At 39.4% G+C, this 27026-nt stretch overlaps 2 protein-coding genes and 1 non-coding gene across 5 annotated transcripts in view; 1 reads left to right on the top strand and 2 right to left on the bottom strand.

Annotated features, from left to right (window-relative positions):
• The window catches only part of MTA3 (metastasis associated 1 family member 3), a 591413-nt gene that overhangs the window by 359118 nt on the left and 205269 nt on the right, over positions 1-27026 (bottom strand). The window lies entirely within an intron of this gene.
• TRNAI-UAU (transfer RNA isoleucine (anticodon UAU)) lies at positions 22090-22184 on the bottom strand. The gene is made up of 2 exons: positions 22147-22184; positions 22090-22125 (listed from the first exon to the last, which is right to left on the bottom strand). It is a non-coding gene; the product is annotated as a tRNA-Ile (tRNA).
• Positions 26534-27026, top strand: part of HAAO (3-hydroxyanthranilate 3,4-dioxygenase) — a 31770-nt gene continuing 31277 nt past the window's right edge. Inside the window, exon 1 of one of the 3 annotated variants that reach the window (XM_019612706.3) lies at positions 26534-26731. In XM_019612706.3, the coding sequence (XP_019468251.2) occupies positions 26652-26731 (80 nt within the window). In that variant the 5' untranslated portion in view covers positions 26534-26651. The remainder of the gene's footprint in view (positions 26732-27026) is intronic. The other 2 variants (XM_003203885.5, XM_010706759.4) reach the window with 2 other exon arrangements.

The raw sequence follows: 27026 nt of genomic DNA, 5'->3' as shown, positions 1-27026 counted from the left end.
CTGTTCTTCAGAGAACAGGGGGAACTCCAGTCATCAATCTGGTGAGATATGGCAAAGCCTTAAAGAAGTGCATTTTTATTTGGTGTTTAACAAAATACCCTGGAATTAAGCCACACATACTAACAGCACTTGATGAAAAATCCCCAAATTTCCCAAACTTCTGTATCAAGTCTGTGCATTTACACAGTGCATTACAGCATTAACAGATTTGAGAAGGACAAGTGCTCACCATGTGTTTTATGCTGCAGGTGTTTAGGCACACAAGAACTCTGTCAATACACGACTCACTATCAATCCCCAACAGGCCTGCCTGTACAAGTTGCTCCTCTGGCAGCCCGCAAGGCACAAGTAATCCTGGCAAACAGCTTCTTCCACAGAATTAATGCACCACATCCTTCGTGAGCCATGCCAGACCAGAGGTGTTCTCTGTTCGCACACTGTGAACACCACAAGTGCCAATGACACTGGCTCCAAACGGGAGAGCTCTAGGCAGACACACTGTGCTGCTGTGGGACTGTGGCTGTCTCCATGCAACTTTCTTCCTCTTTCATTTGGGAAACTTGCAAATGGCACAAGAGAGATAGTGGAATGCTGCCATTACTGTAACATTTTCTTGGAAAGTTTTTTTTGTTTTGTTTTTTAAAACATTTTGGGAGCTTTGAACTTTAGTAAAATCTCCTTCAGGACTACCTATGTCGTTGAAAACCTTCAGCGCTGGCACTGAAGTTGGTGGATACGGTGTGCAATGGCTAGAAAACAACATCCAAATAAAAATAAATAAATAAAAATTGAAGGAATCTATTCTTTCTTAGCTGTTCCATGGACCCCATCTGACATCCATCAACATTAGTGTAATTTTTGTTAATTTCCACATACACCTATGAGAGAATATTCCTAAATTTAGAACAAAAAACCGCGCTAGAGAGGAAACACCTACAATTGCTTATATAAAGACTTGGCTGAAGATTTCTTTGATGCATCACTTTGCTCTGCAGTTCCTTTGAGGTAATTTATGATACTTGGCTGTTTTATAGCTTGTTCATTAATTCATGAGGGTCTTCCCGGAAAATCTGAAGTTAAGGTAGGGCACAAAATATACTACTGGGTTACACAACTTGAAAGCAAAAGTTTCCCTTCCTTTCATGTCTAAACAACGAGGTGTGATCTCTCCACAAAGAATAGGATCACTGCCCAAAAACTTGTTCTCATACAAATTTCTAGTGAAACATAACCCACAGTCTGTCATATTGGCATAAGTGTACTATGGTTAAGTGACTACTTTTCCCACCTATCTATTACCTTGAAAACAGTGCTTCAGCTCTGCAGCATTTTCATTTCAGAAAAGTGCTAAGCTCCAAGTACAAGATTAACTGCCGATCATTTTCTAGGTAGACCCATTCTAGCAGACAGAAGAGCTAACAAAATGGTCCCACCACCCCCAAAAAGGCAGCAGTCTTCTCTGAGGCTTTCTCATGCCTACCTCCCTTTCAGGGTAGCCTGTTATCTTGTTTTATTCTACAGCCAGCAAAGCTGAAAGTCTCTCCCAGGCTACAAACCAGCTGGGGTAACCCAACAATGTGAGGTATAACCACAGAGCTACTGGCAGTCATTCCCCATTAAAAATAAAATACAAATGTGGCGTTTGTTCAATAATCCATGAATTACCAGTTTAAAAGCACTCATTCAAGAAGCATCTTATATTAGAAGTACAAAATACTAAGGAACGTAGTCAACGTATGGAGACAAATGTGTATTAATCAAGTGTCTGCTTGAATTTGTTTTAATCACCTCTTAAGCTCATTCTGCTCATCAGATTTTAGTTTGTATTTGTATTTGAAATAACTTTGCTTTAAGCTGTTGCTATGGGTGTGTCCACCCTCACTCCCTAGCATGAAAGCTGAGGAATACATAAATTAACATGAAGCTTCCTTCCCCTGAAAGTTTTGTTTAATTTTAGAAGTGTCAGGGAAATGTTAATGCTACATTTTATTGCATATTTTCCAGCAGCATGTGGCATATGCCGAGAAGGGAAATAACACTGTTTGTCAGTGTGACTTTACAGCCAAGAAGAAAGGGGAAAAAAAAAAAAAAAAGTACCAAATTAAACACATAATTCATTAATTGTTAAATACTGTTCTTCTCTAACATCGGAGTTAATAATTTAAAATGGGCACAAAGATCCTTCTCTGCTTATCCAAACTTTACTGCAAGCCAGGAAAAAAGAGTTTTAATCAAGGGACTGTCTACCAAATTTGACTTACCAAGTTGGGAACAAAGTTCTGACAACTAATGCATCATTCTCTAACAATCCTTTATTTATGCAACTTTAACAAGTTTAAACTCTGTAATAAGTGATAAGAATAAAAATCACTAAATGAAACAGAAGCACTTGGGAATAAATTTATCTTTTCACAGAGAAGGAGACGTTAAAAGTGTTCAAATATTTACAGACTCAAGATTTCATGAAATAGGAAAATAATTTTCTATCCAGCTCAAGTACCTCTCATGACTCTCCTACATACTACATTTAAGGAGTTAAGTGTGCACACTCAAGATGAAGAATCCAGTAACACATTTTACTTTTACTTTTTTTTCCCAAGAAAGCGACAAATATTTATTAAATTTCATTTCCCTTAGGCTTCACTGGAACAGATGCCGATGGAATTTACCTGTGCATCTAATTTTGACTAGATACTCAATTCTTCCAGCTACCTTAAGCAAGTTTCTTGCTTGTGTCAGTCCTGTGCCTGAATTGATAAAATATCTGGTCCTCAATTCAGTTCCTCTTTACGGGTCTGCATCCAATACAGAGAAATATAGAAGAAACTAGCCTGGTGCTTGCTGCAGAGTTGCAAATGCAGCAAAGCTTTAGACTTTGAGCAGCCCAGTTACTAATGCAAAGCTGCACTTTACATATTTCACTTTTATAAGTAAAATAGAGATACAAGGGCAACTTGGTCTGACTCTTTGCAATGACTGTCACTCCAACTAAGAGCCTCTTCATGTTGAAATTCATTAGAATAAGCTAAGAATGGGTTTATTGTCTGCCTCTCTGTTTTTCATCAAGATCAGGACTGAACTGAAGAGTCTGCATTGTCCAGTATTTCTCTGGGATAACCGCACTACCGTCAGTGGAGCTGCCCTGAGAAACATCAGCTTTCCAAAAATAGAGAATGTTTCAGAACACAGAGATAAAGGATGTAAAGTTTCAAACTAAATCAGCTCGCCCTGCAATGTTAGGCCAAGTTGTCCATAAAGAGCATCTCTGTTTCACTTCTTCCCACCTTTAAAAAGATGCAGTATGGGAACCATACACAAAGCTGACATTATTGTAAATACTTCAAATCAGAAAGCTCTCTCTCATCCATATAATTACAGGCTTCCTATGTGTTTTATAAATAAATAAATAGATATGGTACTCGCTACCTTAAAATGAGCATTAAACCATTCTTTAAAATAGGGCTTTTCTCCTCATTTGTATTTTTTTCAAGCCCCCTTCCTATAGAAGTATCTAGAAGTGTCACAGGGATCAGGTAATGAAAATTCTTATGCAAGTGTTAGATCTAGAATTTCTAATTGTTACTAGAAAACTTCAAATGTGGGTGCTGTTGATTGCTCAACACCCACTTGTATCAGTTTTCAGATTTCAGAGATTTCAGGTACTTGGTGTGCAATTACAAGAACCACCACCTATATCTCTGGATGCAACCTGCTCATGGCACCGCCAAACGAGCAGCCTTTGCTCCCAGTTGATACTGAAAACTCCCCTGTATTATTTACCAGTGCTGCTGGGTCCCTCTTTTTAGGATTTCTAACTAGGAACTCACCGACCCTCAAGCACAGCTTCAGCATTTTTAGGTTCCTCTGCCATCAAGAAGCTGTACTAACAACAAAAAGAACAACCAACAGTTTTGTAGGAAGACTGGGGAGACTGAAGTCCAAATCCAATGTGAGCACCAATGTGGCAGGTCCTTGCCTAGCTTCATGCCTTCAACACAGCATCATTAACTAGCTTACAGAGCTTATAAAATAGATACAAATCAGTGGCTTGGGGAAGCCTATTACATCCTGTTACTTCTATTTCATCTCTGTAAAGCAGTTGGTTAGATATTCTGCTGATATTTCCACAGAATATGTTCAGTGGATGCAGAAACCAGAAGCATGAGCTTTCTCAGGCTTTCCAGCAGAATTTTCCATGAATTTGAGTTTTAGACATCACTAGGCTCATTACTGAAAAGACTAGCCAGTGAGACTGTACAGTATTGGTATTACCATTAAAGAGAAATACGAAACTAAGTTTTGCTTGGAGTCATGAGGGAAGGAGGGAAAAGAAAACCAACAGAACATTCTGTAACTGTAACTGGAAGATTTTGGAGAGAAAACAAATAAGGGAAAAAAATGCTAATCCCATAATGCTCATTCTCTCATAGAAGCTGTAGAAATTTCTTTCTGTAAAAATAAACAAAAGTGAACATTTTTGTGTAGCCCATTAGTGCCAGAACATGGAAGAAACAGCTTCAATTTTCTAAGGATTGAAAGGATAAGTAATAAGCTGGCAGGACCGATTAGACATTTGTGAGTTCTCATAAATATTACCTACCACAAGTCTAAGTCATTGCCAGACTCTGGCTTACATTGGCCTATTTTAACATCTTACCAACTTCTCCGCTAGAGAATAGCTGCTCTTTCAAAGGCTTTTGTTGGTGGCATATTTCCCCCCCTTCTAGTGCTTAGAAGATAGTGTCAAGTAAGTGACTATCAGCACCCAGTTGCCTCAAATTTGGTTTATAATCTTTTGGACTGATAAATCATGATTTATTAGGTTTTTAAGAGCTTTTAAAAAATGATGAAACACTAACAAAACTAAACGCTTTAGAGTAATAAGTCTGCATTGAGTATCACTGTACATAGAATAGATGAGTAAGCATTAGATTTATCAAAGCTGTGTTACAGATCACTGCAAATAATAAACTTGCATAATAATAGGCTCCACTTTTCAGTCAGATTCTTCTATCTGCTGAAGTAAAATGGAAGGCACACACATTTATATAGATTAAAATATATATCACACCTCCACCAATTTTGACAAGCTAAGCAGAGTGACAACTGAAATCATCACCTGTTACATCTTCTGAATTTTCAGATTACATATTGGTATACCTGAATCTATAGACAATAACAAACATGCAGACTTTCTTCGAGTCCAGCAGGCACAGGGTTGCTGTAGCACTGAAGTGCAGAGCATGAGCACTGAAAGTCCATAGCATGCAGATGAGCTATCCATTACATTAGGTCCTCCACTAGAACAAGGGAAAAAAGGTGACCTGGAAAGAACAGAATGACTGGACCTTGGGAATTCACTTTAACTGTATTGGAAAAGAAGTGCAACAATAATGCCAGTTAAATAAGATCTAGTTTTCTGCTTTGCCATATGGTAAAGGCAAAGCCTACAGTCTCATTCCCATATATGTTTCCCCATCTGCAGAGGAGGCCAATGACAAACACACCAATGAAAACGGAATCACAGCTGCATCCACTTTAATTTCTAACTGCAGGCAGAGAAGAGTGAAACTCTGCACAGAAGAATTCCACAGCCTCTCAGAAGGCCAGCTGGATCTGCTGCTTTCCTAAATGGAGGAGTGTCCCTATTTCTATTTCTGAGAAACCTCTGGCTCTAGAACGTGTTACAGCCACAAGACCTGCTGGCGCTTCAGATCTGATTATCTTTTTATAGTAGCACTTCCCCTTCTGCACTTCTGATTTTAATGTCAGGATTTAATGTTAAAATTGCCATAAGGGTTGTTGTAATTCCTTAAGATTTTTGGAGGGGTTTTGTTTGTTATGCTTGTTTAGGGAGGGAATTTTTTTTTTAAAGGATGGGTGATATGGGTGCTGTAGCAAGCAGCTGTCAGATCAGACTTCAATGGATAAGACTTCATTTACGTGAAAGAGGAATATAGATAAGAATTGCAACAAGGGATTACAGTAGTACGATTACAACTAAAGCTCCCTATACAATGATTTGCTCTGTTGCTACTCCAGAACGTAGAATAAAAAAGGAAATCAGTCACAGAAAATATAGATAATATTGTAAATTCCCCACTCTAATTTATAATTTCACTATTCAAGAACAGCTTTCCAGTTCCTATATCCTGCAATGATAACCTTGTATGCATAGTTTTGTACTTCTGCACAACCCTAACAAGAGTCTCAGCTAAATTCAGGCAATCTGAAACGTAGGGCTTTAATTAGACTTTAAAACAAGCAGCCTAGAGAGCAAAAATACTACTTAGAAACAAATGGCTAAACAAATTCCAGAGCAATTCACTTTAAATATACGGTCTCTACTTTCATGATAGCAACTGAGATAGCAGAGAGCTCTGTTTTCTCATTTAGAAGCCGAGTCTGTCATAAAGATACTATCCTGCTGGTAAATGGGATGTTTTGGAAAACACGAGCAGTCGTCCAAGTACAAATTTAAAAAGCATATGTCACAAGTGATAAACATTCCTTTTTTTTTTTATTATTATTATTCTCTTTGCAACTTCTACGTAATAAAATGAAAGAATTTAAAACTGTACTAAGGGGAAAAAATCCTAAATTGAAGTAAATATTTTATAACGCTTGTTCTGGGCAAAAAGAGAACAATTTAACACGCTAAATTTCTGACTCCAAGGAGACACAGATCCATTTGCTTTTGTTCCTTATCTGCAAGAAGAGTATATTATGACTTCATTTTGAAGGGATACTATGGATGAATCCTTTAAACATTTGTGAGATGTTAAGCAGCAAGGAAAGAGAGCCAATGAATACAAAACATCTTCAACATGATGAGAAAAACCACAGAGAATTGAGTCTGACCTACTGCTTTAGCTGAAAGCTAACCCTAAAAAGATGATTCTTGCTATGCCCATCACTCTTCCCATCTGAGAAACAGAGCACGCTTACACTTCTCATCAGAGAGAAATGGGGGCCATCAGACACGTACACAGCATCAGGTCCCAACGAGACCTTTCCACCAGTGAAGATCATTAATATCTTCTTGTTGAATAGACTAAGTCAACCCCCTAATTCCACCAAACTAAACAGTTGAATACTGATGTTTTAGAAGTCCTTTAAACTTCCTCATTTTGTAAAAATATAAGAACTGATTCATACATTATCATATTGCAGCTTCACACTATCACATCGAACAGTAATCCTTTACATGAAAGTCACAGCTGTGCTGGACACATCACACTCAATAAAGGCGGGACATCGTTCCTCTGCTTTCCCACACACAGCCTCTCCCCCATTCCTTAAGACAAACTGCATCTTCTCATATTTGAGAGCTCTTTCCCGACCAGAAACAGCTTCTTCCTTATTACCACCTCAAATGTCCCATCCAATATACAGAACTGATCTAAGCAGTGCTGTTCTCCCCTTGTATTAAACTTGAAAGCCTAATGCTTCCCCACACAAAAAGGTACATGGCCTCAGGTACCCCAAAAAAATCTTGTCTGCTTCTATCAGCTGCACTAGTCCAATTGCTAGATGTACACAAAATCTGTAGGCAGAGGTTTTCTTCCTCATATACTTGAACACTTTTAATGAAAGCACTACAGACACAAACAATACACCACACAAGAAAAATCCCAGAACACTGATTTACTTTCTGGAAACGTGAAAGACTAAGTTTTGTGACGATATTTGTCCAGTTCCAGCATGTTAAACACATGTAACATTCTCAGCCCAGTACATTATTTTTAACACCTATAAAGATGTCTCCTTTTTCCAAATGTTGCACAGTCTCCCTAGCAAGCTTTCAAAGGCCTTTTTCCTCGAGAAGAAATGTTGGTGACACAGGTCAGAAAATCATTTCTTTAGGCAAACTTCTGACTGCAAGATCCAAAGTACACCAGGACTGAGATGCTTTGCAAACTGCTTGCCAGCTGACTTTGTTCCACTTTGAGAACAAAAGCAACTCTTTAGAAAGCACTTTCTTAAAGCTGTTAATCCTTTAAAAAGGAAACCATTCTTAAATTATCTGCCCTATGAAAGCAAACAAGGAGCCCAGGGAGTCTTTCTGAATGGTTTACACAGCAACCTGAATAGGTTCCTATTTAAATTTACACAATAGGTTAATTACAGGGCCGCAACAGAAAAATATTTTTCATACTGTTTTCTTGAACATGTAAATAAAGAACACTTATCTTGTCATTCAGGAAGCACAGGCAAAAGTGACTTACAAAGGTATTTACCAAACAAAAAACAAACCCTCAAGCCTTCAGAATTGGAGGCTTACCTGCCATTAAAATACCAAAACATCGAAGAGAAACTGATGGCATCTTCTGTCATACTGAGACTACACACAGTTAACCTACCAGTACTTAACATTATGAGTCATATGCCCAGAATTCCCTTTGTAGAATGGTAAGTATCACGTAAAATCATCTAGATTAGACCTTAATTGCTACATCGGCTCTCATTTGCAGCAAGGATTTGGGAACTGCTGAATATCCACACACGTCACTCACTTCCACTATCAGCGCTGCTCAGCATCTCAAAGATAAACCAGATTTAAGTAGTTTGTAAGATCTTCTGGAATACCAGAGCCACAAAATGCAGTATTTCATTAAAATATGAACACATGGTCATTCTAGCAGACCAGAAGCAAGTATGTCATTCAATCCTGAAAGAACACATGTAAGTGCATATCCCAGATGTGGAAGATCATTTTTGTCTTTAAGACTTCATGTCAAATTCAGAATACACTCTAAAATATTGCCAAAGTAGCACAAGAAACTAACACCCCAATTTAGCTCATTGTTACTGCGGTGCAACTCTTCTTAATAAGAAATGTTGTTTAAAACCCACAGTGAAAGATTCTGGAAGAGATTCTTCCGTAAAAAATTCCAGCAGCAGAATGAGCTATGCAAAGAAACTGCCTTCACCAGTACTGCTCATTTAGAGAAAGCAAAGGAAGAGAGTTCACATATTTAGGACAAGTCTCGAAGTGAGACCTGAATTCTGTTGTTAAGTGTGTGAGATTAAAAAGAAACAAACACATTCGTGCAGTAATATCAACAGGAGCTACTCTTGAGTAATGTGTGAATACTGTTTTAGAACAAGTGACTTCTCTCACAAGCATAATTCCCAAACAGAGATAGGAGCCTGATAGTCCGATTTAATTCCAAGACAAAAAGAACTCTTGACATTACTTAGCTTTCTGCAAATCATTGTAAAGGCAGATTTAGCTAAGAGCTTAAAGCTCTCTATTTCTCGAACAGGACGTTACTATACAAAAGAAACAATATTGACTCTTTTTTACAACACACATTTCTCCTTTACATGAAAATACAGCAATATTCTGCTCTCCGCAGTTAACGACTTAAAGGATGACTCTGCTCAAAGCATCCAAAATCCCTGTGCCAAACCTTTACGACGTGACTGAGATAGAAGATAATTACTAATACACTTTCACAGTATGTGTGCACGTAGCAGTGAACCCAAGTTCTCAATGCATCTTAAAAGGAAAAAAATAAAGGTCGCTAATCTTTTCAAAGTACTTCCTCTTGAACATTAACAAAAGCTTTTTTTTTTGCTTTGCATTTTAAGAAGGCTTATGCAAGCTCCATTTAACCATGATGAAGATGCAAAATTAATTCCAATTCTCATTATTCCACTCAAGTTGCAAATGATCTCCAGAGAGGCCAGGAAGCCCCTCAACACAGACTTGTAGTACAACGCACAATTTTTATTGTGCTGCCTTTATTTTCAAGTACACAGACTGCTTTGACCACCAAAACATGCTGTGAGGACTTGACTAGCATAAGAGCAGCCTATTTCTCAGGCTGCTACTATTCCCAAAATTCTCACATGCAAGAGAAATTTACGTGTTTAATTTGCTATCACGTTCTGACAGTATATTGCTGAAGAACCACTCGTTCATCTCTGTAAGTCTAGCACCTGCAGCACTGCTCTTTGATTAAAAAAAAAAAAAAAACAAGGAGATTAGTTTCATAATTTTGATTGTGGTTTATTTGTGTGACAAAAGGCAGAATTGTACCAGAGGGTAACTCAAATGATTTAGCCTGAACTTTGCTTTGCTTATACTATTTTATTTTTTTTTCCCACCTGCAGGGAAGAAAAGCAGGAAGGTTTCCTCACTTCAGTCACTTTTATGGTAAACTCTAAAGTAGGTTCATAAAGCTTCCTGAAAAGACCACTGTAATTCCATTCATTTCATAATATTTGCTTCTGCCCAACAGTTTCATGAGCATAATCTGCAAGGTAAGTACGTTTTTAACCTCCATCTAAATAGTGGCATTTGTCGGATCTGATTTCCATTCCTTATTGCTTTGTGCTTTGAGTTGCCATTTACACTAGCATTAGCTGGTTGCAATACAGTCCATTCAGTGCATCTTGTGCTAAACCTAAAAATAGCTCTGTATTCTCCCCAGGAGAACACATGAAAAGTAGGTTATTTAGAGAGTTTAGGATTAGGTATACAATAGTTCATCATAGATAGATGTTCATCTGCAACAAGAAGTTTTTCTCTGAAGAAGACACTGAAGTCAGTCCTCTAGCAAGCAGCAACAGCTTTTATTTCCTTCACCCACTTACTGAAACACCCACGAATCAGCAAAGGCTGGTGTTGAGGAACCTTTCCATTTGCCATTAGTGCTAGAAATTGACCAGATACAATGAATACAAGCACATGCTTGATAGTACAAACAATGCTTTCAGCTGATTTCTCAGGCAAAAAAAAAAAATGAAACTGCTTTATTGCACCTGAATCTCTAACCACTGTGAATCATTAGCTTTTAGAGGTAACATCTGCTTAGTTATGGATACTGATGATCCACACGCAAATTGTCTGTAATAGTTTAAAAAAAAAAAAAAAAAGCACTAGAAAAGTCAGTGTATTTTCTTCTAGGGAAGAAATGGGGTTGTAGACTTAAAGACGTAATACGCAGGAAGTCACTTACAGCTCTACACACATGGTTCCAGTTTGAAGTCTGGCAACTTTAAGAGATTTGCTAATATTTTCACAAGTGAAAACATTTCTATCACACAGCCTCACTCGATCTCAAAGCAATTACTTAAAGAGTTAACAAAAAAATTTAGGCTTGCTCGTATTGCTTTTTAGTGTAGTGTTTTCTTACACAGCACAGTGGTATTTTCCATATGAAAGCCGTGTGTCTGGAACAATACCTAATTATCATCATCTATTAAGACCTGTATTACAAAACATTTTAGAAGTGGTTTTGGATTACTTTTTAGTTAGCCACCTCCTACCAGTCTTAACAGTAAGGAGCTTCAGAATCACTGCTAGAAAAACGAAGTTAACAGAGTACAATGCTGCCATCTGCTGAATACTGCTTCTCTCTACTATTTCCAAGTGTTCAGACACAGGCTTTTGAAGATTCACCTCTTTAATTTGATCAAGTTGAGGGAAAAACAAATATTTTTAGGTCAAGCATTTATCCAACTGCAGTCAACGACAGCAGCTCTACTTTCCAGTAATGCGATGACCACCCAACACTCGCTAAAACCCCACAGATCTGCATGTAATGTGTGCAACACAGCACCAAAACCTTGCTGAATGTTGCTCCTGTCAGCACCAGGCCCCTAAACCAGTATTTCATGCACAGTGTGACAACTCTGGAACAAGGTATCCAAATCTGTGGCTTCCTCTAGGTGCACAAAGCAAGTTGCTCACTAAATAGTGTTAAAGAGAAACAAAAATAAGACCATAGCAAAAGATGTGATCTTGTATTTCAGCAAAGCTTTGGATAATGGTGCATCTGCATCTTGAACACACAGGTTTGGGTGCCACAACGTAAGACATAAAACTATCAGAAAGCACCCCAAGAAAGGCTACAAAAATCGTGAAGGGTCTTAGAGGGCAGGATGTATGAGGTCCCTGGGTTTGCTCAGCCCAGAGCAGAGGAGCTGAGGGGAGGCCTCATGGCAGCTGCAGCTCCTCACAGGGAGCAGAGGGCAGTGCTGAGCTCTGCTCTGTGTGACAGCGACAGGACCAGAGGGAACGGCATGGAGATGTGCCAGAGGAGGGGCAGCTGGGGTTAGGGACAGGGTCTGCACCAGAGGGTGGAAGGCATGGAACAGGCTGCCCAGGGCAAGGTTCAAGAAATGTTTGGACAGTGTTCTCAGTTTGAGTTTTGGGTGGTCCTGTGCAAAGCCAGAAGTCATGTGCAGTGGTTCTTTGAGGATCCTCTCTGTGATTTTATGAAAGTACCCGTATGTCATTCTGGCTGTGACCCACACAAGCTATAGCAAGCAAATTTAGGTACAAATACTGAGTTCCCTCATGGTCTGTACTGCACAAGTATTATCAATGAAGCAGTCTCCAATTCATGCACTGTTTTCCAGTGTTTGATTGCTACCTCTTGGGTAAACTCCTTAGCTTCATTTATCTTAATATCACTTTTAAAGTGCATGCCAGATATTTTTGTCCTCACTTAACCAGTATAAATCTGAATAACTCCATTTAACAATATAGTAAACATGCACCTCCATTTCTATCGATGTAGACAAATCAAGGATGAAAGCCTGTACACCAAATTTTAATTATGCATGGCCTTACTAGACAGATGCCTAAAAATGCAAGTCTGATTTTTTCCATGTCTTGCATGGAAGTAAACAAGAACATGATTATTATAACACTACTGCATTAGAATAGTACCTGATATTCTTTTTGAACAGGCTGTAAGAACTCTAAGGGAGAATGCTAAACAGAAAACAATAGGTCTCTTTTGCATACAGGATAGCAAACAAGCTCAGCAAGCAGCCTGCCTCTTTGTTATCATTTTTCATTTCTTGAGAAATCCTTAGGAAAAATTCAGCCTCAGTCATATCATCTAATTTGACGCAGCTCCACAGTAATCATGATGGATTCATGCTGCATCACTTCTACTGATAAAAGGAAGTTACCAGAAGATTCCAGAAGCACTTAACTGGACTTAATTCCAAGCATAAACTCCTAAGTGCTCCATTGATGACTGTCAGTTTGATTACAGGATGAATCACATACCAAGAAATAGTATCACTGTGTATTTTAAGACAGTTTTATTTCTAGCAGCACTAGCAGGGTGGGGAGAAGGTTTTGCTCAGAGATTAAGACACTCATCCATAATTTCATTTACTTGTGGGATGAAGAAAGCCACATTTAGGAAAAAAGATTTTACAAATTAAAAAGAATTAAACATAGTAAGTTGACATTTTACACTAAATTGACCTAATGATCATAAATGATCATCAAACACAGAAAGAGGATGAAAAGAGTTTAGCAGTAAAGCAAAGCACAAACAGAACACATGAGAAATACAGTCAACAGCAGTACTAAGTTGAAGCAAGGATTTGTTTGTTCAGGGTTTGTTCAGGCTCAAATGTCCATTCAATAAAAAAAATGCAAGAAGCACTTTTGCAAGATCAAAACTCACATTTACAATTTCAAGCTAATGAAAGAGTGAAAACACTAGAAGTGGTTATGCAAGAGACAGAAACAGCATTTACTTTTTTTTGTCCTCTGTGCAATAGGCAAGATGTATTTGGAGCTGCAGCCACCAATGCTACAGAACAGGTTTTTGGGTCTGAAACTACCTCAGGACTCCCTGCAGACTGCCAGCATGGCTAGATTTACACATGGTAACTTGCACTGAGCACTTACTAGGACTTCATTGACCACTAATGGACCATGAACATCATGGAAACATCTAACCTATCAAATTAAATGAGCACACACAAAACAAGCACAGGCTATGTAGCACACAAAGAACTGACAATGTTACATCACAGGGTTGAGTTCACATATAGATTTCAATGATGCTGTTCTCCTAACTGGTATTTAATTGTTACTTTTTTTTTTTCTTTTTTGTTCCTTCTAAAAGAACACCTCACAGACCCCAAGCCTGATAATTAAATGTAGCTACTACTAATGCTGCTAATATTCCTCCAAGATTATATACTGAGCGGGACAGCCAGGACCAGCATTTTCATCACTTGTAATCACTACCAGTTTTTCCTCTCTAATTTGTCGGTATTGGTTATAGCTTTCTTACAGGATATGGTTTGTTAGTATTCAGCATGTATTGTTCACATCTACTCTAAGATTATTACTCAGTCAATGCAAGTACAATTGAATTTACATGTACTGTTCTTATTTCAACTGTATCCAAACCACAACTGTTATTGGAAACTTCTGGTCTAAGTATCTTTCCAAATTGATCCTTAAACCCTACTTTCTTATATTGTCCAGCAGCCATTGAGAAGAGTACACTACAGGAATTTTCACCCCATTATCCGATGGATTAGCTTCCAGAGAAAGCAAGCAACTTAATACACAGAAATATTCAATGTAAAAATTAAATAGCCAGGTTGGTATTTCAAACCAGAATTCATTAGAGACATCAAGGAACTGCAGTCTTCTAATTATCATGTTTCAAAAGGAAGTCATCTTGAAGGAGTTGTTCATCATGGGCCATTTATGATCAGCACTGTTAGCTGTTCTCCTCAGCCCGTTGCTCTATAGATGTCAGACCCCATTGATACCCCCCCATCATGAAAAGCGTGGCACACATTAAGCCAAGACAATCTGAGCTCAAAGAGCAACTCAAATATGCCCAAACTAGAGAAGTTTCTGTGCTTCTGCATTTGCACTGCAATGAGCAAAGATCCTGTGGATTTCCGAACAGTTCCTTCTTTCCCCTTGAATCAAATCGACAACTCAGGCAATGTGCTACCCAAAAACTTCTATCAGCATATTTTTGACTCTTTTTTCCTAAGTAAAAAGCATTATCATTTCAAATCACATGCAAGAACATAGTTCAGGTAGCTATGAGTCTAGGTCAGTAACCAGTTTACTACCCAGTAAAATACTAAATAAAATGCAAAGAGTCAGACAAGAAAAACAATTTAGCATAAAGAAATTCTCTTCTTCCAGAGTACAATGCATCTAACCAAATGATCGACTCTTTCAAAAAAATAACACGCTTTTAAGAAGTCAATTCAGACATTCATTAGATCATCTATCAAAGGAGCATTATGCCACTTATATCTGGCAACTCAGTGTCTGCAATACAGAAAATCTCATCCAAAATGATGCCTCCCAAGTGAAGCAGTCTTCACATTATTTACTGCTCAGCATGCACACAGATACAGAAGAGTTTATTATGCCCTCTCATTTCAGATGTTATCCCCAAGTATCATTTCAATGATTTTAGCAGCTAATGGTGAGTTAACATTCCAAACTGCTGCTTTTCTTCCCACCAATTGTGTTTTACTACTTCCATTACCTGTATTGTATATGCATAAGCAGGAGGCCTTCCTTTGGTCGGAGTTATTTACCCTATAACTCACAATTCTGTTTTCATCCAGTATTTACTGCTGAATCATGCCAAAAACCACATATACTGAACAAAGCAATGGATCATACTTTAAAGTCCCATGAAATTTCTGGTTTCCTTTCAGCCAGATGTAAGCTTCCCATTATTTTTGGCCAAACTTCATCCACTTCTAGAACATGAGGCAAATACATTGACATGGTGAAAATGTACTCATTTGTATTACACTTTAAAACAATTTTCCAAAAACAGTTCATCTCAGCTGCTTAACAGTTTGATCTTTACTTTTGGAAGCATTTACATGACAGGCTGCAATTGGAATACTCCTCAGCTTTCAGTAATCCACGGGAGAATGCTGAGATGTCCAAACATCGACATGATTTTACGTTCAACCATCTCTCACTAGACTTGAGCTTCATGCACCTGAAAAAGTGGAACTACCCACAGCACTGTCCACAGGTAATTTTAAACACATCCACGTGCAAGCTATCTGATCAGTTTCTACATTTGCCTCACTCAAACAACAAGCCCCAACTAGTGAGTCTGAGTAGTCAAGAGCACGTGGGATAGCCACAGTTTTCAGACAGGTCAGCATTCTTCAGCAGTGGTTAGTGAAATAACTGCTCAGAGTTCCAACACTAATTGAGTCTAACGTACAGAGACAAGAAACAGCAGAAAGAAAGCACAAGTTGTAAATACTGATTTTCCAAATCTCAGTGTAAATGTTCTCACATAAGAACACCTCAAATACATTACATTTGCAATGAAAAACAGTTTTTGTAACATCCAGATGCTCAAAACTAAGTAGACCAGCATCAATATCACACCGACATGACCTAAGCAGCCTTGAAAGTTTGGCCAAGTGTTTCAAGAGTATACAAATCCTGTCGGGCATTCGGGTAATCAGGCATCTGAAGGTGCTGGGACAAGTACCTTAAATTGTCAGATAACAAATTTGTCTTCAAGAATGACGACAGACCATAGTGCACTTAAAACTAAGGAAACAGAAGTCTCTAGCTCCAGAGGACTAGAATAAGAGACAGAATATGTTAACTGGGGCCCAAGACCCAAGCTGTTGACCACTCTACATAGCTCAATGTGGCCATGCATGTCCACATCGAGCCCCCTGGGAAACACATTACATCCAAGGCAATTCACAGAAGGATTCACAGGACAACATCTGCAGCCACATTACACTGCAAGATCTATACCAGCTGCCTCATGTCTATGTAAAATCCTTAGAGCTGTTGTCCAAGATGTGCAATAAGTCTAAGCAGGCAGCAAGCACGCAGGAAAATGTGGATGCAGTGAGAGAAGGAAGGATATGCAAGGATGCTTCCTGCTTTCCTCGGAAGGGTGCCAGCTTCAAGGCATCCCTCTCTACTGAAGCTGAGCCCTTCTGCGAGTGCTCTTGAGCATACACAAGAGCAAATCTCCAAGCCTCAGGCCTGGGCACTTCGCAGATACACTCCCTACTCCCCTTGACTGAGAGCACCTTCAAATCTATTTTCCTATACCCCCACCCCCCGAACGAAGTGGACACAGCTTCAATTGTAAAACATTTTCATCCTGCCACAATGGCATATGAGTTTATGCAAAAGCAGAAGATTTTCCAGAACGTAGTTCACTAACAAAGCTACATACAATTGCATTAATAACAGCTTTAATATTAACTAGGCTTCATGCTTGCTTGAACAAGTCTGATGCGACTCTCCTTAAAGAAAGATGAATGTTCTCTATTAAACAGTGAACAAATAGTCCTTAATTTTAAGGATTAGAATTGATTAACTATAATGCTTACCCCAATGGCTAAGATATACATACAATATATGCATGCAGTAAAGTAAATTGACTCAGAGTTTTATTATCCTCTACCTTGCAAAATAATTTTAGTTACTCATGTTTGTGATCAATCTGACAACCTCTCTCCAATACTTAAAAAATACCTGACTCCAAGCTACACCACAAACCTGCATGACCTGTGGCACAGTGTCCCAGGTATTTTATACATTTTTTTTTCCAAAAGATAAACCATTAAAAGTTGTTTCCCTAACATATGTGTATTTTGTGGTCAAATTTCTTAGATACATTTCCTAACAATACTCTAAATCTGCTGTCCCACAATGAAAGGTCTCTCAGCTAAAGCAGGCAGTACAGGCTCAATTCCCTCCTTCATGGGAACATGCCTCCACCAGCATTTGTAATCACAGACTCTACCCCCTGCCATTTCAGCTACTTTCCCAGCTTGTTCTTTCTCTGGGTTTGGTTTAGTTTGTCTTGCTGTGTCTTGAGTCTTTTCCAAGATTTCAAATATTTAGGCTGAACCAAAACTATTTGGAAAAAACAGGAGTCTTTTTCCACCTTAAAAGCAGAACCTAACACAGGAAACTCAGCATAAGCAAGAAAATTAAATGGGCACAAACATCAGTACTGATTATCCACTTCCTTCCTTTTCCAAGCCAGAAAGCTGAGCTCTCCAGCCCTCCCACACCCACTCTAATCCCTAGAGAGGCTGAGGGTTCCCTTACATTGGTACACTGAAGTAACTGCTTAAAATACACAAAGAAAAACTGCCTCTTGAGATACTCTTTGCTCGAGCAAAATGTGCAGGCTAATTTGCTTTCTATAGGGGCTCTATTAAGCTAGAATAACTGGCTGAAACTCATTTGTTTTTCACTGCCCTATACAGCCTGTTCATACACCTATAACCAGACAATGCTCCCCAAAAAGCTTCCTCATCTATGTCTCTTTATCCTTCCTCCCATTCTCTTCTGCTTTTCTTTGTCTGCCTACACTCTGCCATATCATTCTTGTTAGCTCTACAAAACGGGGTTCAAAGAGCAATACGAGTCCTCCTTATGAGCTTTTCTACTGAAATGCCCTTTATTATCCTTTTCCTCAGCTGCATATTAAGATTTGGGTTAAACAAGTCCTTCCCCTTGGTTTGCAAGCATCTGTGCTCTATTCCTCCCCTCCCAGCTGTTGTTTCTTAGTTTACTATCTCCACAGTATGGGAATCCTCAACAGGAAGCAGCCAACTGGACTTTAGGCAGCTCTGCAAGAGAGCCTCTAACAGCAGCTCTTCTTGAGCAGGTTTGTTTAGATGAATCCAAGCTGGACCTGCTGCACTGGCACTTTGAAAAAGTTCTGAATTCATATAGACTTCAAAAAACATGACACATCCTTATAGACCTCTGTTACTCTCAACACAACTAATCAACAGATTTTAATTTCAGAAAGTTCCTCGAGATGTTATACACGAAAGAAAAATAAATCACTACCAAAAAAGTATCTATACCTCCAGTTGATTTAGTTTATCTTGGAATTACCCTTGGAATTTTTGCCTATTGTTCTCTGCTGCACACAACGAAACATTTGCAAGCGATTTCTATTTTTAGGATGTCTGGGAACACTTGCTTGGGTTTTCCTTTTTCACTGTGGGGTCACAGTGCCATCTATTGGAAAAGTTAAGAAAAGCATATTCTTATTTGCTGTTTATTAAGACTAAAATATTACTTCGGATTCAAAGCAATTAAGCAGACCAAGTCTTCATCATAATATTTTATAGACATTTTTTGGAGTACACAAAACTCAATACAGTGGAAACTTCAAAATCAATACTCTCAAATAATATTAAGCAAACACTCAAGAGCCTCACAAAAATCAGAACTACAGCAACATGCAACAGGCAGAATAAATGGCAAGAAGTTGTATCAAAATGTTAAGTAGTTATTTGCAATAACTCTGTCCTACCTTCTCCTACCATCCTGCATCTCCCATTCCAGTGGGACATCCCATGCAAGAAATATGCAATCCATATTTGTTTCTCTATGAATCTATAAAATAATCTCTCTTTCCAGTCAGTGAGAAAGAACTCAAGGCAATTAGAAAAACACCACAGAGTAAGCGTAACTCCATACTTAACAGTGAATGAAGAACAACAGTAATTTAAAGGAGAGGGATCTCTTTAAAAGAGACCCTGGAAGGATTTCAGAGGAGCTAGGGAGCTACAGGCCTGCAATCATGATGTTCACATGTAGAAAAAAGAAAAACATGGTACAGGATACAAGACCTGCATCCCTAAATAAACAGGCCAGAATGGAGGAACCATGGTGCCAAAAGAGAGAAAACCCTCTCTTCTGAGAATGTTTTCAGGATTGCCCAAGGAACTGTCTGAGCCACAGCTGTTGCAGCCCTGGCCAAACTGAGGTCACCTATGAGGACAGTGACATACAGCAGTGGGTCTGAGGGACATAGACAGCATCTGGCTGTCTACTTATCAAAAGGCGAATGAGAAGCAGCTGAACAGACTGATACCAGGGAAAAGAAGCAAGAAGGAGGAAAGGAATTACCTCTCCCTGCATCACCTTAGTACATCTAGCACCTTATACCTAGAAAACATTTGTGTGATGTATATACTTACATTAAAGTTTTAGAAAATACTAATCACATACAGACACGGTAGTAGTAATGTAAGGGTAGATTTACATATATATACATAAACACTTACATGCTTATATGTATAAGCCACTACCAACTAAAATTAAAGCAGTAACCAATAGTTCAGAACCTGGAAGCCCAGTAAAACAGAGGAAATCTTTAGGATAAACAAAAATACATACTTTTTTCTCCTAAGCCTTAAGACAGCCACTTTTTCAGAAAAATACTTTTAAATGAAGGAACAATAGGCAGACTGGGGCACTTTGTCAGAGCTACAGAGAACACAAGGCAAGACCAGGGCTTCCCAAGCCTACACCCTGAGCAACCTTCCCAGGGCACCCAGCCTCATTGTTTCACCACAGCAGAGAGAAGCAAATAGCAGCAAACAAGCCCACAGCTACCACCCAAAGGAAAACACAGACTCACTAACCTCTGCTCCAAAATAGCACCCTTCGTCCTCATGCTTCAAGAGGCTGGCAGCAAGGCCCAGGCCATCCACACCAGAACAAAAGGATATCCTAGCACCACCAGGTGTTCACAGACAGGCCATAAAGAGTCACACCCCTTCCCAGATGCTTTAATTTATCTTACCGCATAGTCCAGCATTCCTCAGGATGTACTCAGACTTTTGTAAAAGTTCTGTACAACTTGTTTCACAAACAGCCATTATACACACGTAAATAACATCCTTTCGTCGTGTGAGCTGAGTGAATTCCCCCTTAACTGTCCTCATTTTACATGACTTCCAGTGTGAAATCCCCATATCTCTGTCAGGTGTTAAGCAATCAGGAGTGTAGACTTCTACTGCAAGAATGCAAACAAGTGTTGCTCACATGGCAATTTTGATTTTTTGTTTTTGTTTTTCCCTTTAGAGGCAGGATAGAAATCCTCTTTGAGAGAGAAGGAAAGATCTCAAGAATGAGAGAGGTCTTGAAGGAGGCTACAGCACAGTGCAATTCTGCTGCTCTCTGGTACAGCAGAAGCACATTACAGAGAAGCTGGGTCGTTGCTGTGAATGCAGTAAATAACATCCACTTTGTGCTCCTTGGATATGGTAAAATTGTGCTATCGCCCTCAGCAAACCAAGCCCAAACCTTTATTACAAACATAAAGCTCCTGTTAGTCAGGGAGAGGAGGAAGTTGTATTTTTCTCCGTCTTCGTAAGGTGGGTTCAACCTGGGGAGCAGGTTGCCTCTGCCATCACAAACAACGGGCTTTCTGTTATTCTTCTTTTCAGTTGCACAGAAACAGCACTTTCATTTTTTCTACTACGCTAACACTTCTGTAAACATTACTCCATCCTATCTTCACTCCCCATCATTTAGATGTACTCATCCATGAAGGAGAAAACATGAAACAGCATACAGAAGGTGAATTGTATCTCTACTCTATTTAGGCCTCATCATGCTGATACGGTGCACACCTCAGCCACAAGTGTATCATCACTGAAATCAATAGTGAAGTTCTTGAAAAATTCAGAGGGGCCAAGGTGGTCACTAGGATAGGGAAGATGTGGTAACTGAAGAACTAAAATTAGGAGTGTCAAGGAATTAGGTGTCTGCAGTTACACACCTGTGGGCTGATTTGGGCAATGGTGATGCCTCTGGCTGCACAATCCCAAGATTCTCAATAAACTATTTATATAAGTTACAGTGCTGTATTTTTACAAGCTCTGGGCCTAAATGCTTGAGATATCTTCCAACTTTCTCTTTCTGGAAGAAATTGCCCTTTTTCTCCAGCCTTGCCACTTCTCCAATATTAAAAGCAAATCTAAAACTATTTTAGTTCTTTTCCTTCCTTCTCTGGACTACACATTTGCAAAACATTACCGTGTTAACGAGAAGTTACAGTGAATATGCATGCTGAAGGAGGTAAATGAAGGGATGATCGCTTGCAGTGATCGCAGAAGTCAATAGTTGGCGCTGTGTTAAAAAAAGCTACGATAAAGCAACCTTTATTGCCTGCAAGGTGGCACATGCAGCCTTACCAGGGCAACGTTGGCTACTCCACACTAAAAAGCTACTCTATAAAAGTATTAAAGGCGCATCTATGTAAGCATGTGTCTACGCAACCGAATGTATAGAAAAAGTGCCCCATGCAAGCACTCCCTGTGTGTGTCCACTTCCCCTCCACTTCTACAACAACCAGAAACGATCTACCCACACACACACGGCTCGACCCCTCCGTGGCAGCAGGGACACGCTTACAGGCCCGCATATAATTTTTCCACAACCTTATCAGTTCCTCCATTTCCTCCTCAGGAGCAGTCTCAAAAAAAGCCCTTTCTTTCTCTCAAAAAGCACTGTGCTCCAGGTGAGGCTCGAACTCACAACCTCGGCATTGCTCGGCTTTAGTACTGCTGTATAAGTACCGCGCGCTAACCGATTGCGCCACTGGAGCCCTGACACCAACTCCTCCGGAACGCTTTATCAAGCACTCGCCCAGCCCGGGCGGGGGAAGGGCAGTGCGCTTGTTTCTTGTGCCCTACGTCCAGCTATGGCCCCGCCGCACCCCGGCTTCCTGCCCACGCAGCACTCTCGCCATTACCAGCGACATACTCCTGCGGGAGAAACGGGCTGGCGATCTCCTCGCCCCGGGAGGGCGGCGCCACGAAGCGCGGGAAGGCGGAGAGCAGCCGCGGCGCCGGCACAAAGCCCTCCCACTCCGAGTCCCCGCCGGCCGTGAGGCCGCATGGCGGCCGTAAGAAGGGTCCGGGTTTTCCCCGTAGCGGGAAGCGCGGCCGGATGTCGGGAGGACTGCCGAGATGAAAGCACTGAATGTAACCATTATTTATGCCCAGAAACAGCACAATATATACACGATTTATTACTTAGAAACAGTTATTAGAAAAACCCACTACCTTGTGCATGTATTTGTTGTTGAAGTGCAGTGCTAACATGAACTTGTTTTGCAGTCAGCTCTGTCACTTTATTTGTGGAAGGAAAATAGTCAACAGAATTGGCATCAGCAGACATTTAAACACAAACAGTGCTCCATTACTGCTACACAGTTGACACAAGGACATAATCTCTATTTTTCTTCTCATCATTACACATTGACATCATATTTACTTTCCTAGATGTGGACAGCTCTGCTGGGCTGCTGACATAATCGCCAGAAAGAATGGTTGTTTTTTGCATCTGCTTTACTATGGGCAAATCAACAAGCTCCAGACCTGTCAGAGTGCATGACTGTGCAGTGCTACAGGAGCACTTGGGTTTCCATGGCCTCTAAAATGAAATATTCGTGATCCAGCACAGCAGGTGATAGGCACTCAACCAGCTTTAAGTAGATGGCACTGATCTCCAGGGTTGAGTGTCAGCTACGTGTGGCTTCATGACCTCCTCCCCTACAGAAGATTCATAAATGAGCTGCAAACTTTGGAGGCCGTGCTGAATGGAGGCAGGGCTCTTCTTGCCTGTCAAGACAGCTGTTCTGCTGTTGATGCCATTACTGTGGCCATTACTTAGAATATGATTCAGTAGCATACAGCATTGACAGGTGAAGTAATACATAACCACTGTATCTTAACCACTGATGAAGGTGACTGGCAGAGAGAAGAAAACTGCTGTCAGTTCATTTCTCAGAGCAATTTTACATCACTGTGGATGTTTAGATGGCGGTTGTCTTCATCACCTTTACTAGCGCATCAGTACACTACCAAATAAAATAAATTATGCAAAGATTGGCATGAATATAATTTCATCCAACAGGTGCATCTTTGGCAAGTACAAAATTGTCAGCATGAATTAAAGCTGAAGCTGTGAATGCACAGACGAGATCTTTATTGCAGATTCATCCTTAGACAAGAGGGAAGACTCAGTGAATCTGTCTGGGATATTTATATAGATTACAATCAGCGCTGTTGTATTTTAATCAGCCTTCCCATAAAAATGATAGCGATAATATAGATCCAAGCAGATTTTGTAAGATCTTTAACTCTTTGCTTTGCAAAGTGATCCACTTGTTTTTTTTACATTTGTCCCCACCAACACTGGCTGAGGCCCTGGATAATATGTTTATAAATAAAAAACAGTGAAAACTTGGCCATATGAACCAGTTCATAAGTAGGAACAAAACTTTACTTGGACTCCCATCATAAGTTTATTTCCAATTTGAATTTTTATTTTCAACTTCACAGGGTTTTAAAAATATAAATATATAAATGATGCTTTCAGTTTAAAACATACTTCATTCATATTGTTACTTGAAGAATGTTTTCGGACATGAAAAGCACAGAACTGATCATAAGAAAAAAAAAAAAAAGGCAAGCATGTTCAGGTGCTTTTTTCCCTATTAACATTTTTCCCACATCCATAATGCAAAGGGTAGATTGATTACTTTTTAGATTTGTACTTTTACTAGTCTTGCATTTCTCTCAGCAAAAGCTGACAAATCTTGAGCCTTTACCTATGCCTTCCCCACCTCAGGGAAGGATGTGAGCCAAAAGCAGATGTAGAAGCCTGTGATTTTGGAACAGACTTTGAAGAATGGGAAAAGCAGAGTAGCAAGAAAAAAATTACAGGTCCCATCTAGTTACGAGGTATACAGACTTAACTGAGTCTCATAGAGACTGCAGCACTAGGTCTGGTCTTTGCCTCTCCAATACACTGCACAGAAATTGCGTTTTGTTGCCCACTACTTCCAGGCTGCATGGACCATTTCTTATCTCTCCTTAAAAATTGGAGCATTCCCTCACATTCACTACAAAATGGAGAGTCCATTAATTGCATTTTTCAGAAGGTTCCAAAAAATGCTCCCTCTTACAGTCACCTCCACTTACAAGCAATGGTAAATTTTATAAGTGAACTTCATTGGTTTCCTGAATGTTTTGTTTTTTTTCAAACCTCACTCTAGCCATAAAATGGATTTATCAGTTTATACTGAGACAGTGTTCTCTGCAGGTAATAATGCCTTGGATGCTGCCTAGTGGGAAAAATAGTGGAGACTAGAGATGAGAGTAGGGGGTTGAGACAGAATAACCCTACAGTTAAAACTTGCACATTAATATTGGCTTTATCAAATCCAGTATGTGTTTTTCCCTGCTGTGAATTTGGACAGTCTCTTTGCTTTCATGCCTGACAAATGGAGTCCTGCTCTGCAATCCCTTACTAATGATGAGGTAGAGCTTTACAAAACCACTGTCATTAAAAGTGCCTTCAGTTCTCCTGGCTGGGTCAAAATCCTCTCAGTGAAAGTGCCTTTTAAATAGAAGATCATTTTCCTTCACAGCTAAACAGTGTGCCAGCAGCCTACAGAACAAAAAGCACCTAAATGTTCTTGTCTGTAGGTCCAAAACTGTGCGTAATAAATCTGTTATGCAGTGATGTCTCACAACCATTAGTTGTTCTAACGGTGGAAATTTCACATACTAAATGATGTGTTTTTTATATATATATATTATTTTTTTTAATAATAATTGAGTGAAATAATAAGTACTTTGTGCTTATTCCAGGGGAAAGTATTGCCAATACCATACTGACTATAATAATGTAACAGAGCTATAATCCCCATGTGAATCTTTTTTTCCTAAAATAAGTGGAATTTTCTTGGATCAATTACGTAAGTAATTTAAACTAAATTGCAAAGAAGTAGTAGAGATGAAAGTAAAGCAGAGTCACTCTCATACTTACTAAAGTAAGAGTTACAGAATTAGTTTCCTCCCTCTCATAGGAAAGTTACATTGGTAAAAGCTGAAGAACACCCCAGTATGTACTGTTCCAGCATCCTGACTCTTCAATCCAGAAGCCATACAGCCCATAGGCACAGGTCATCAAGGATATATAGCCCACTTTTAAGTAAATCATACTATACTCTTACTCCCATGCACACTGACCCACTGAGCACAGTATAGATATTGTCACAAGACAAAGCTGCAGTAAGAGCAAATAAAAAGCTGTGACATTTTGTCATAAGCATTTTTATTTTTATTTTTTACAATCACCCATTTCATATATTCAAAGCCTGAAAAGAGTGTAGTTGTTAAAATGGAGTAATGAGGTGGACTGAAAGCAGTGAGCAATCCAATAGGAACTTCATAGATACAGAAAATAAATTAATGGGGGGATAAAGACTAATACAGACCAGGGATGCCTGATAATTATGTATTTCTTGTTTGCCTGCTAATTTTAGATAGCATGCTATGTTTTCCTGAAGGGCATCACAGAACTACAGTCAGCTCTCCAACAAGCCCTGCCACAGTACTGGAAAGGAGCGGGAGACTAATTAAAATGAACATTTGTGAACAGCTGCTTTTAGTGTTAAAAATGCAAGAGACGTTTATTTTTGTTGTCTTGCAGATATGGTTCCCAATATTTTCAGTCACATCCCAATCGTTTGGCCTAAGAAGTTTGAGGGGAGGTGGAAAAAGGAAATAGGGCTGTTATTAAGCCTGAAACACAGAAATAGATAGTTATGTACAAAAATACATTTTGTATTGTCTCTATGCATGTAACTGAACTTTGAGCACTGCTCTCAATTCACATTTAGCTTTGAAACTTGCTGTTTCTATATTAGACATGCCCAAGTTTTCATAACTCAATGTAACAAGACAATTTCTGTAGAGAGGTAACATTTGATGCAGCTGAGAGAATGAAGCGACCTCCTTTGGGTAGAATGAACTTCAGATGAAAATTCATTTTTAAAAAAGACCAGTCAATTATTAGCTAAGCTGCTTGAGCATTAGCACTCTTTCCAAAGTAACCTTTGGCTGATGGACCTGTCCCCTTTGACACTCGAGCCTGAAGACACCTCCTCTACCAACCAATCCTGAGCTCTGGGGACTGAGTTGCCTGTGGTTTGCTTACAGAAAGAGCACAGTGCGAACTCAAACATCTTCCTTAAAAGCTTCGTAGTAGCTGGTGGACCATGGAGCTTCTTGTGAATGTCAGACAATGGATAGAAGAAAACAAGGCAGCCTTTTTACCACCTGTGTGCAACAAGCTTATGTAAGTAAATGAAGGAGTATTTTATGTTGTCCTTAGATATATAAATATTCTTAGCTAAAAGAGGAAATTGTAGTTCTTCTCAGAAGACAACAGGCACACATACTGCAGCTTTGAAGAACAGGAAGTAACTTGCATGTATTTTGTGGTGATTGTGCAGAAGATCAGTTTGAGCATGCTTGCCTGACTTCAGCTTGTAGGCAATTAGGCCACTAAGGGACTTTGCATCAGGCCCTCTGACAATAAAATCATATAAATCTGAGGAGATTTCTGAGGCATCCCATCCATAAGTGGTAAG

The sequence above is a fragment of the Meleagris gallopavo genome, chromosome 2 (genome assembly GCF_905368555.1).
Source record: "Meleagris gallopavo chromosome 2, MGAL_WU_HG_1.1, whole genome shotgun sequence".
Classification (NCBI taxonomy): Eukaryota; Metazoa; Chordata; class Aves; order Galliformes; family Phasianidae; genus Meleagris; species Meleagris gallopavo.
This window is presented reverse-complemented; position numbering and strand designations above follow the sequence as displayed.